Source organism: Oncorhynchus kisutch, linkage group LG17 (genome assembly GCF_002021735.2).
Source record: "Oncorhynchus kisutch isolate 150728-3 linkage group LG17, Okis_V2, whole genome shotgun sequence".
NCBI classification, from domain to species: Eukaryota; Metazoa; Chordata; class Actinopteri; order Salmoniformes; family Salmonidae; genus Oncorhynchus; species Oncorhynchus kisutch.
Window position 1 is genome coordinate 59,880,471 of NC_034190.2, and position 13,617 is coordinate 59,894,087.

The following is a 13,617-nucleotide window of genomic DNA, read 5'->3' on the forward strand; positions in this document are numbered from 1 at the left end:
CTCACTCGCTCGTGGTTGCTGTATTTCGCCAGACTGGTACCACAGCATTTCTTTGATTAAAGGCCAGGTTATGTTTAATGTTTCATTAATATTTAATTTATGTTTCATTAATAATTTTGCAAGGTAATGGCTACTGTACCAGTTTTCTTTAAAGGACTGTAACAAAGCCATGTGCCCCACCATTCACAAGACAGAGCACAGACAAAAAGAAAAGGAACCTATTACTTCTGTTTCCATGGTAACAGCTGCTTGGTTGCACTGTCGCCGTAGGAGCCAGGTTTCCCGGGAGACGAGTGTGTTGTGTGTGTGTGTGTGTGTGTGTGTGTGTGTGTGTGTGTGTGTGTGTGTGTGTGTAGACAGCATCTGCCAAGGCTGCCTCTGAAACACTGAAACATGCAGTGTGTCGGCTCTGAGCCCTAAAGGGGTGAAAACTAGGTGTGGCCCTGTGAAATACTAGCGGTTCCTTCCTTTTGTAGCCATTGCCTAGCCTTTCCTATCCCACAGGGCTGTGGAGGTACTGGACCATGAAAATGTCTGTCAGCCAACAGAAGGGCTGGATTTTCATGCTGATGGTATTTTCATAGTGTGATGAATGAGATTTTTCATTTAGTCAGTTAATCTAATAGATATAAATATAGTATATATATATATTATTTAACCAGGCAAGTTGGTTAAGAACAAATTCTTATTTACAATGACGGCCTACCCCAGCCAAACCCTAACAATGTTAGGCCAATTGTGCGCCGCCCTATGGGACTCCCAATCACGGCCGGTTGTGATACAGCCTGGAATCGAACCAGGGTCTGTAGTGATGCCTCAAGCACTGAGATGCAGTGCCTTAGATCACTGCGCCAATCGGGAGCCACGATAATAGTTCCATGATTCATTTCCTAAACCATCGGACAAAAGTTTTTTTTAAATTCATAAATAGCTCCTGTATTTAAAGATGCGCTGTTACTGTATCTGTATCAAAAATGGGCTATGCAGTATTTTGGCAGTGAGATTCATTCTGATAGGGTAGAACAGATATCCAGCATATGTACAAGGTTATTATGATATCACTTGACTCACTGGTATCTTTCTGAATATGACAAATCCCCACAACACCAAACCATTCCTGTGTGTGTGTGTGTGTGGGGGGGGGGGGGGGGGGGTTGTGCGCATGTGTGCGTTTTTAAAATCATGTGTGTTTTTGACAGAAATTTGCCAGGGGGCAGTCCGTGCTGGACATGGTGTGTGGCCATCTGAACCTGCTGGAGAGGGACTACTTTGGCCTGACGTTCTATGACACAGACAACACCAAGGTCAGAATCTTCGTTCTTACTCCCACCCCTCGCTCCCACCTACTGGCACCTATAGTGCCTTCAGAAAGTATTCACACCTTTTGACTTTTTCCACATTTTGTCATGTTACCAAGGAATAAAAAATGAAAATGAGTCATTAAGTATTCAACCCCTTTGTTATGGCAAACCTAAATAAGTTCAGAAGTAAAAATGTGCTTAACAAGTCATATAAGTTGCACGGACTCATTCGGTGTGTAATAATAGTGTTTAACATGATTTTTGAATGAATACCTCAGTCGAGCAGGGAATTTCAAACACAAATTCAACCACAAAGACCAGGGAGGTTTTGCAATACCTCGTTACGAAGACAATAATTCGTCACCTATTGGTTGATGGGTAAAAATAAAAAGCAGACACTGAAAATCCCTTTGAACATAGTGGAGTTATTAATTACACTTTGGATAGTGTACTGTATCAACCATGTTTAAAAAATATATTTTTATTATTTTTATTTAACCTTTATTTAACTAGGCAAGTCAGTTAAGAACAAATTCTTATTTACAGTGACGACCTTTAACAAACCTTTTTTATTGTTTTACTTATGTATTGAAAATAGTTTTTGTTGTTGTATGGTTTTCATATAAGGCCTTGGTCTTCCAACCACACCCGCACACCATTTTTATTTAATTAAATGTTTTATCTGTATTGTTGTCTATCACTTGTTTTCTTTGGTGTAAATAAATTTAACTAAACTAAATACAAACAGTCACTATAAAGATACAGGCATCCTTCCTAACTCAGTTGCCAAAGAGGGAGGAAACTGCTCAGGGTTTTCACCATGAGGCCAATGGTGACATTAAAATAGTTATAGAGTTTAATGGCTGTGATAGGAGAAAACTGAGGATGGATCAACAACATTGTAATTACTCCACAATATGAACCTAATTGACAGAATGAAAAGAAGGAAGCCAGTACAAAATACAAATATTTCAAAACATGCATCCTGTTTACAATAAGGAACTAAAGTAGAACTGCAAAACATGCATCCTGTTTACAATAAGGAACTAAAGTAGAACTGCAAAACATGCATCCTGTTTACAATAAGGAACTAAAGTAGAACTGCAAAACATGCATCCTGTTTACAATAAGGAACTAAAGTAGAACTGCAAAACATGCATCCTGTTTACAATAAGGAACTAAAGTAGAACTGCAAAACATTTGGCAAAGAAATTAACTTTATGTCCTGAATACAATGTGTTATGTTTGGTGCAAATCCAACACAACACATCACTGAACACCACTCTTCATATTTCCAAGTATGGTGGTGTTATGGTTTTGCTTGTCATCAGCAAGGACTAGAGAGTTTTTTTAATGATCAAAATAAACGGAATAGAGCTAAGCACAAGCAAAATCCTAGAGGAAAACCTGGTTCAGTCTGCCTTCCAACAGACACTGGGAGACAAATTCACCTTTCAGCAGGACAGTGACCTAAAACACAAGGCCAAATATACGCTAGAGTTGCTTACAAAGACAAGATTGAATGTTCATGACTAGTTACAGTTTTGAATGAAATTGGCTTGAAAATCTATGGAAAGACTTGAAAATGACTGTCTAGCAATGATCAACAACCAACTTGACAAAGCTTGCAGAATTTGTTTTTAGAATAATGTGCAAATATTGCACAATCCAGGTGTGCAAAGCTCTTACAGACTTACCCAGAAAGACTCACAGCTGTAATCACTGCCAGCATCAGTGGATTGAATACCAATAAAGATAAAAGTGACATTTTAGAACTTAAAACATTTCTAGCATATCTATCTATGGGTAACAGGGTTGACATGGTATGCTCGACACGCTCAGTTTCCAACCTCAAAACACCAGAAAATGGCCTAAAAGTGTAAAACCAACTCACCTGTTTTTACACGATGATTTGACTATTACAGGTGCAATGTTTTATTCGATTTTTTTTTCTTCAAAATAATAGTTTTATCATGTTAAAATGAGAGTTCAGTTCATGTTACACTGTTGACCTTACACTTGTGTGACAAAAGTAAATGAATTTCTAATGACATTACTTAAGCACATATCTTCAGAAAGCTAAATAACTAGGGCTTTACAATGATGGAGAAAACATGGGAAAATCTTGGGGTTAAGTGGGTTAAAACCTTGCCTGGCTACCCATCCACATCGCTCCAGCCAAACGCCATGCCCACTTATGTTTCTTCTCCAAGTCTGTGTTTTCTTTCCTCCCTGACTCTTTGAGTATGCGAACAGATTCTGACCTCTCTGATTGGTCTCAGAAACCGATGAGTTTCAGTCCACAGGACTGAGATTGAGAGACACTGAGTTAGAGCATAGATGTACAGTGTGTGATCCAACTGTTACATTGAGTGTTTTAGTATAATTCACACACATAATGTCTGAGGGCACTCTATTCATGGAACAACCAATGTGCAGGTGACATTGTCCTTAAAAATCAGATAATGTATTAACCTTCTACTGCAGTGGGCTAAATCAGGGTCACACAAAGTGTTTCTTGGTAGTCTTAAACAAGTCTACTTTGAAACAAAAGTATACACCTCACACACATGGTTATGGGCTTAAATAAAGGAAGACATGTATGATGTCAGATATAGATTTGAATTTGCATCCCAATATTACACTTTATATACATCACAGAAGACTGAAATATAACAAAACCAGTTTAACATAGAATCATCAGAAGAAACGGAAGAAACGTTTATTAATTATGAAAACTATTTATAACATTCCACCCATGAGGCCACTAGGTTATTTGACTGCAGGAAAGGGATTTGCGGTGGTTGCCCGTCCTCACAGTGGACAAGTCAGGGTGAAAGAAGGAAAGAGACCATTGCCCTTTGAAATGTGATTAGAAGTGATTGCCCTTTTAAAGGTGGCGCATGGGGTCCTCAGTGTATAGAGAAAGTATCTCTCAGAAGACTCCGGTGACATTAAGCTAAGCGGACAGGGCTTAACTGGCATTTATATTCCTGTGCCCTGAGAATATTAAAGAGACAATCCAGGATTGGTACATACATTTTTAGACTTTGATTCTTGAGCCATTGATTGTTGAAGAATATCACTTTGAAATGCTTCATGAGCTTAGTTCAACTGTCCTTCCCCATCAGAACCCAAAATACACTACATGACCAAAACTATGTGGACACCTGCTCATCGAACATCTCATTCCAAAATCATGAGAATTAATATGGAGTTGGTCCTCCCTTTGCTGCTATAACAGCCTCCACTCTCCTGGAAGGCTTTCCACTAGAATTTGGAATATTTCTGCTGGGAAATATTCTGCATTCAGACACGAGCATTAGTGAGGTCGGGCACTGATGTTGGGCGATTAGGCCTGGCTCGTAGTTGGCATTCCAATTCATCCCAAAGGTGTTGGATGGGGTTGAGGTCAGGGCTCTGTGCAGGCCAGTTAAGTTCTTCCACACCAATCTCAACAATCCATTTCATTATGGACCTCGTTTCGTGCACGGGGGCATTGTCATGCTGTAACAGGAAAGGGCCTTCCTCAAACTATTGCCACAAAGTTGGAAGCACAGAATCGTTTAGAATGTCATTGTATGCTCTAGCGTTAAGATTTCCCTTCACTGGAACTAAAGGTCCTAGCTCTTTATTCCTCCTCTACCAAACTTTACAGTTGGTACTATGCATTTGGGTAAGTAGTGTTTTCCTGGCATCCACCAAACCCAGATTTGTCCGTCTTACTGCCAGATGGTGGAGCGTGGTTTATTACTCCAGAGAATGCGTTTCCACTGATCCAGAGTCCAATGGCGTTGAACTTTACATCACTCCAGCCGACGCTTGGAATTATGTATGGTGATCATAGGCTTGTGTGCAGCTGCTTGGCCATGGAAATCCATCTCATGAAGCTCCCGACAAACAGTTATTGTGCTAATGTTGCTTCCAGAGGCAGTTTGGTAGTGAGTGTTGCAACCGAGGACAGACGATTTTTACTCGCTACATGCTTCAGCACTTGGCAGTCCCGTGAGCTTGTGTGACCACTCCACGGCTGAGCTGTTGTTGCTCCTAGACGTTTCCACTTCAAAATAACAGCCCTTTCAGTTGACCGGGGCAGCGCTAGCAGGGTAGAAATTTGACTAACTGACTTGAAGGAAGGTGACATCCTATGATGGTGCTACGTTGAATGTCACTGAGCTCTCCAGTAAGGCTAATCTACTGACAATGTTTGTCTATGGAGATTGCATGGCGGTGTGCTTGTTTTTATAAACCTGTCAGCGACTGGTGTGGCTGAAATAGCAGAATCCACTAATTTGAGGGGGTGTCCACATACTTTTGTAGATATCGTGTTTCAGCTTGTTTTACTCTATCGTTTGAAGACAGTTCAACTGTCTCCACCCCCACCCCTCAGCTGTTTACCAAAGCATGGGAAGTTGTTGGCTATGCTGACGTTGCCTCTCTGCCAAAGCACGTATGGCGCCGTACTGAGATGAGATGGACAAATGCCAACCCTTCTACCTCCCGAGGGAGTTTTCAGCTATTATCGTGACTGTTGCATAAATTCCACCTCAGGGCAAGAATAATAACAAGCTGGTATTTAACGAACTGTATGAGGCTATAAACAAGTAGGAAAACTTACGTCCGGAGGCTGCTTTTCTGGTTGCTGGCGATTTAAATTCTGCGTCATTAAAACACGCGATGCCCAACTTCCATCAACACATCTCCTTCGCCACGAAGGGTGATAAAGTCCTAGACCACTGTTATTCAACCCACAAGCAAGCATACAAGGCCCTTCCTCGTCCGCCATTTGGCAAATCAGATCATAACTCCGTACTCCTGCTTCCAGAAGCTCAAACAAGAAGTACCTGTGACTCCCTCCATTGAGAAATGGTCAGCAGTATCAGAGATTATGTTATAGGACTGCTTTACTAGCGCTGATTGGAAAATGTTTTGAGACTCCGCTGATAACATCGACGAGCTAACCACCTCCATCACCGGCTTCATTAGGAAATGCTTTGGCGAAATCAAGGTTTGCTGCTTTCCCCAATCAAAAGGCCTGGATTGACACAGAGGTTGGCTCTAATCTTAAAGACAGGGTTACCACAGACAGGGCTATCGCAGACAACCCTGAGGCTACGGCTGAGGACAAGAACAAGTGCTATGATCTCCGCAGAGTCATCAAACGAGCCAAAGGACAATATACTGTGGCAATAAGGTAGAATCATATTACTGAGGCTCCGTCGCAAGGGCTACAGTCCATTACAGATTACAAATGAAGACTCAGCTGTGATCTGTCCAACGATGACTCTCTTCCAGACGAACTCAATGCATTTTATGCCCTCTCCGACAATAACAACATCGTGCCTGGTGTAAAGGACGCCACCGACCCAGAGGACTGGTTAATCTCACTCTCCGAGGCCGATTTGAGTAAGGCATTTAATCAGATCAAGTCCAGAGGGCCTGACAGTATTCCAGTGCGTGTTCTCAGAGCATTCTCAGAACACCTGGCAGGCATATTCACAGTAATTTTCAACCTCTCCTTGTCCCAGTCAGTAATTCCCACATCTTTTAAGATGACTACCATCATTCCTGTTCCCAAGAACTCTAAGGCATATTGCCACAATGACTACCGCCATGTAGCACTCACAACTGTAAACATGAAGTGCTTTGAGAGGCTGGTTATGGCTCACATCAACTCCATCATCCCAGACACCCTAGACCCACTCCAATTTGTACACCTCCCCAACAGGCCCATAAACAACACAATCTCAATTGCACTCCACATTGCTCTTACCCACCTGGATAACAGGAATACATATGTGAGAATACATATGTGACTACAGCTCAGCGTTCAACACCATTGTCCCTTCCAAGCTCATCACCAAGCTTAGGACCCTGGGACTGAACACTTCCCTCTGTAACTAGATCCTAGACTTCCTGACAGGCTGACCCCAGGTGGTGAGTGTAGGCAACATCACCTCAGCCATGCTAATCCTCAAAACGGGGGCCCAACAGGGGTGTGTGCTTAGTCCCCTCCTGTACTCCCTGTTCACCCACGACTGTGTGGCCACGCACAACTCGCACAACTGTGTGGCCACGCACCGGCGATGATGAGATCGCCTACACAGAGGAGTTCAGTGACCTGGCAGTGTGGTGCCGGATCAAACCCTTCCCCTCAACGTTAGTAAGACCAAGTAGCTGATCGTGGACTGCAGGAAACGGGGCGAAGATGCCTCCATCCACATCGGCGGGGCTGCAGTGGAGCGGGTCGAGAGCTTCAAGTTCCTCAGTGTCTAAATCACTAATACTTAAAATTGTCCACACACACACACAGTCGTGAACAAGGCTGCACCTCTTTCCCCTCTTGCCGACTCTATTCTTTGTACATATCAATGATGTCGCTCTTATTGCTGGTGATTCTCTGATCCACCTCTACGCAGACGACACCAATCTGTGTACATCTAGCCCATCTTTGGACACTGTGTTAACAAACCTCCAAACGAGCTTCAATGCTATACAACACTCCTTCCGCGGCCTCCAAATGCTTTTAAATGCTAGTAAATCTAAATGCATGCTCTTCAACCGATTGTTGCCCGCACCCACACGCCCGACTAGCATCACTACTCTGGACGGTTCTGACTTAGAATATGTGGACAACTACAAATACCTGTCACGCCTGCTCCCGCTTTTCCCCACTGGCGCTCGAGGGCGCCAGACTGCCCTGCATTACGCACTGCTGCCAACATCATTTACGCACACCTGCCTTCCCTCGTCATGCGCTTCAGCGATATTGGACTCACCTGGACTCACTCATTCACCTGTTTATTTCCTCCCCTATATTTGTCAGTTCCCTGCTCTGTTCCCCGCTGCTGCATTGTTTGTCATATGCCTGTGTTACCTGTGTGCTTACGCTGTTCCTGTCTTGTTCTATGTCTGTTCCAGATTAAATGTTTGACTCCCCGTACCTGCTTCTCATCTCCAGCGTCATTCCTTACAATACCTAGGTGTCTGGTTAGACTGTAAACTCTTCTTCCAGACTCACATTAAGCATCTCCAATCCAAAATTAAATCTAGAATCGGAATACCTATTTTGCAACAAAGCCTCCTTCACTCATGCTGCCAAACATACCCTCGTAAAACTGACTATCCTACCGATCCTTGACTTCGGCGATTTCATTTACAAAATAGCCTCCAACACTCTACTCAGCAAACTTGATGTAGTCTATCATAGTGCCATCTGTTTTGTCACCAATGCCCCATATACTGCCCACCACTGCCACCTGTATGCTCTCGTTGGCTGGCACTCACTACATATTTGTCGCCAAACCCACTGGCTCCAGGTCATCTATAAGTCTTTGCTGGGTAAAGCCCCGCTTTATCTCAGCTCACTGGTCACCGTAGCTGGCACTCCAGCAGGTATATTTCACTGGTCATCCCCAAAGCCAACACTTCCTTTAGCCGCCTTTCCTTCCAGTTCTCTGCTGCCAATGACTGGAACAAATTGCAAAAATCACTGAAGCTGGAGTCTCATATCTCCATCTCTAACTTTAAGCATCAGCTGTCAGAGCACTGTACCTGTACACAGCCAATCTGTAAATAGCGCACCAAAATACCTCATCCCCATATTGTTATTTATCCTTTGCACCCCAGTATCTCTACTTGTACATCATCTGCACATCTATCACTCCAGTGTTAATGCTACATTGTAATTATTTTGCCTCGATGGCTTATTTATTGCCTTACCTCCCTACTCTTCTACATTTGCACACACTGTACATAGATTTTTCTATTGTGATATTGACTGTACATTGTTTATGTGTAACTCTGTGTTGTTGTTTTTGACGCACTGCTTTGCTTTATCTTGGCCAGGTCGCAGTTGTAAATGAGAATTTGTTTTCAACTGGCCTACCTGGTTAAATAAAGGTGAAACTAAATAAAAAATGAAATAGAAAAAAGTCATACAGCTGTACCATTGAGAGCATGTTGACTGGCTGCATCACTGCTCGGTATGGCAATAGCACCACCCTCGGTCGCATGGCACTACAGACGGTGGTGCGGACAGCCCAGTACATCACTGGGGTTGAGCTCCCTGCTATCCAGGACCTCTATATTAGGCGGTGTACCAGTACATCACACTGCACAATGCACTATCCCGTCTTGACAAGAAGAATACCTATATAAGAATTCTGTTCATTGACTACTGCTCAGCATTCAACCACTTAGTACCCTTCAAGCTCATCATTAAATTTGAGGCCCTGGGTCTCAACCCCACCCAGGTGGTGAAGGTAGGAAACAACATCTCCACTCCGCTGACCCTCACCACTGGGGCCCCACAAGGGTGCGTGCTCAACCCCCTCCTGTACTCCCTGTTCACCCATGACTGCGTGGCCATGCATGCCTCCAACTCGATCATCAAGTTTGCAGACGACACAATAGTAGTGAGCTTGATTACCAACAACGACGAGACAGCCTACAAGGAGGAGGTGAGGGCACTCGGAGTGTGGTGTCAGGAAAACAACCTCTCACTCAACATCAACAAAACAAAGGAGATGATCGTGGACTTCAGGAAACAACAGAGGGAGCACCCCCCTATCCACATCGAAGCGACAGCAGTGGAGAAGGAGGACATTTTTAAGTTTCTCTGCCTACACATCACGGACAAACTGAAATGGTCCACCCACACGGACAGTGTGGTGAAGAAGGCACAACAGTGCCTCTTCAACCTCTGGAGGCTGAAGATATTTGGCTTGTCACCTAAAACCCTTACAAACATTTACAGATGCAGAATTGAGAGCATCCTGTCGGGCTGTGTCACCACCTGGTACGGCAACTGTACCGCCCTCAACCGCAAGGCTCTCCAGAGGGTGGTGCGGTCTGCACAACGCATCACTGGGGGCAAACTACCTACAACAGCACCCAATGTCACAGGAAGGCCAAAAAGATCATCAAGGACAACAACCACCCGAGCCACTGCCTGTTCACCCCGCTACCATCCAGAAGGTGAGGTCAGTACAGGTGCTTCAAATCTGGAACCGAGAGACTGAAAAACAGCTTATATCTCAAGGCCATCAGACTGTTGAATAGCCATCACTAACACAGAGAGGCTGCTGCCTCCATACAGACTCAAATCTTTGGCCACTTTAATAAATGTATCACTAGTCACATAAAATAATGCCACGTTAATAATGTTTACATATCTTACATTACTCATCTCATATGTATATACTGTATTTTATACCATCTATTGCATCTTGCCTATGCCGCTCAGTCATCGCTCATCCATATATTTATATATTATTCCATCCCTTTAGATTTGTGTGTATTAGGTACAGTAGTTGTTGTGGAATTGTTAGATTACTTGTTAGATATTACTGCACTGTCGGAATTAGAAGCACAAGCATTTCGCTACACTCGCATTAACATCTGCTAACGGCAGGTAGACTAGTGGTTAGAGCGTTGGGCCAGTAACTGAAAGGTTGGTGGATCAAATCCCTGAGCTGACAAGGTACAAATCTGTTGTTCTGCCCCTGAACAAGGCAGTTAACCCACTGTTCCTAGGCTGTCATTGTAAATAAGAATTTGTTCTTAACTGACTTGCTTGGTTAAATAAAAACAATAACCATGTGTATATAGCCAATAAAAGTTGATTGGATTTGATTTGACACTGCATCATTTGCTCACTCACAAATAATATGCACATACATTTATACTGACTCTACACACACACACACACGCACATACAATCATATATACGTTACTGCTACACTGTTTATCATATATCCTGATGTCTAGTCACCTTACCCCTATACGTATCTACCTCTATCACTCCAGTATCTACCTCTATCACTCCAGAGAGACCCTTGATGAAAACCTACTCCAGACCGCTCAGGACCTCAGACTGGGGCGAAGGTTTACCTTTCAACAGGACAACAACTCTAAGCACACAGCCAAGAGAACTCAGGAGTGGCTTCAGTACAAGTCTCTGAATGTCCTTGAGTGGCCCAGCCAGAGCCCAGACTTGAACCCGATCTAACATCTCTGGAGAGACCTGAAAATAGCTGTGCAGAGACGACCCCCATTCAACCTGACAGTTTGAGAGGATCTGCAGAGAAGTATTGGAGGTTCTCCCCCAATACAGGTGTGCCAAACTTGAAGAGTCATACACAGGAAGACTCAAGGCTGTAATCGCTGCCAAAGGTGCTTCCGCAAAGTAATGAGTAAAGGGTCTGAATACTAATGTAAATGTATTATTTCCGTTTTTTTTAAATAAATTTGCAAAAATGTATAAAAACCTGTTTTTGCTTTGCCATTGTGTGTAGATACTGTAGATGAAGAGAAAAATATACACTACCATTCAAAAGTTTGGGGTCACTTAGAAATGGCCTCATTTGTTGTCCATTAAAATAAGATAAAATTGATCAGAAATACAGTGTAGGAAATGTTAAAGTAGTAAATAACTATTGTAGCTGGAAAAGTCAGATATTTAATGGAATATCTACATAGGCGTACAGAGGCCCATTATCAGCAACCATCACTCCTGCGTTCCAATGGCACGTTGTGTTAGTGAATCCAAGTTTATAATTTTAAAAGGCTAATTGATCATTAGAAAGCACTTTTCCAATTATGTTAGCACAGCTAAAAACTTTTGTACTGATTAAAGAAGAAATAAAACTGGCCTTCTTTAGACTATTTGAGTATCTGGAGCGTCAGCATTTGTGGGTTCGATTACAGGCTCAAAATGGCCAGAAACAAAGAACTTTCTTCTGAAACTCGTCAGTCTATTCTTGTTCTGAGAAATGAAGGCTATTCCATGTGAGAAATTGCCAAGAAACTGAAGATCTCGTACAACGCTGTGTACTACCTTCACAGAACAGCACAAACTGGCGCTAACCAGAATAGAAAGAGGAGTGGGAGGCCCTGGTGCACAACTGAGCAGGAGGACAAGTACATTAGAGTGTCTAGTTTGAGAAACAGACCCCTCACAAGTCCTCAACTGGCAGCTTCATTAAATAGTACCCACAAAACACCAGTCTCAATGTCAACAGTGAAGAGGTGACTCCGGGATGCTGACCTTCTAGGCAGAGTTCCTCTGTCCAGTGTCTGTGTTCGATTTCCCATCTTAATCTTTTATTTTCATTGGCCAGTCTGAGATATGGCTTTTTCTTTGCAACTCTGCCTAGAAGGCCAGCATTCCAAAGTCGCCTCTTCACTGTTGACGTTGAGACTGGTGTGTTGTGGGTACTATTTATTGAAACTGCCAGTTGAGGTCTTGTGAAGCTCCTTTCTTTCATTGCTTTTCTTTAAAAAATAAGGACATTTTTAAGTGACCCCAAACTTTTGAACGGTAGTTTATTTAATTAATTTTTAAAATAATGCTGTAACATAACAAAATGTGGAAAAAATGAAGGGGTCTGAATAGTTCCCGAATGCACTGTATGTGATCCAACTGTTAAATTAAATGTTTTATCAAAATGTACACACATCATTTCACAAGGACATAAAGGCACTATTTTTATGGATTGACCCAGTTAGCTGTTGTTGACTGACTTAGGTTGCAGCAGTAAGCTTATTTATTAAATTTTTATTTCACCTTTATTTAACCAGGTAGGCCAGTTGAGAACAAGTTCTCATTTACAACTGCGACCTAGCCAAGATAAAGCAAAGCAAAACAAAAAGAACAACACAGAGTTACACATAAACAAACGTACAGTCAATAACACAATAGAAAAATCTATGTACAGTGTGTGCAAATGTAGAAGAGTAGGGAGGTAGGCAATAAATAGGTCTAGAGGCGTATAATTACAATTTAGCATTAACACTGGAATGATAGATGTGCAGATGATGATATGCAAGTAGAGATACTGGGGTGCAAAAGAGCAAGAGGGTAAGTAATAATATGGGGATGAGGTAGTTCGGTGTGCTATTTACAAGTCCTCTCATTCCAAGATGGCGTAGCAGTGAAGACTTGTTTGTCCTCTCGTGTACTTTTGTATTTTTTCATATTTTTTGTATATATATTTCAATTTATTTTCAATCTCATTTAGATTTTTAATTTGATTATACCTTCCGGTAACCTGCCTCACCCAATGTGATACGGAATTGCTATTATTTTCAATTTTAGAACACATTCAAGAACCTCCAGAAGCTAACCAGCTAATTAGCTACAAGCTATTTAGTCATTGTTAGCCACTGCTAGCGGCTTTTACCTTCTGCACAGATACCAGCCCTGTTTTTAGCCTGGATAATACTCGCTAGTCTACCAGTACCGGACTGTCTCTCCACAACAACGCCGGATTCCTGCCGTAATCCCTGGACCACTACTTCTGATCTTCACAGC

The 13,617-nt window shown here is 42.6% G+C and overlaps 1 protein-coding gene across 4 annotated transcripts in view; it reads left to right on the forward strand.

The window, feature by feature from the left end:
- si:dkey-178k16.1 (protein 4.1) overlaps nt 1-13,617 on the forward strand; it is a 102,137-nt gene that overhangs the window by 34,499 nt on the left and 54,021 nt on the right. For all 4 annotated transcript variants that reach the window (XM_020506383.2, XM_020506384.2, XM_020506385.2 and 1 more), the window contains exon 4: nt 1,200-1,304. In XM_020506383.2, the coding sequence (XP_020361972.1) occupies nt 1,200-1,304 (105 nt within the window). The remainder of the gene's footprint in view (nt 1-1,199; nt 1,305-13,617) is intronic.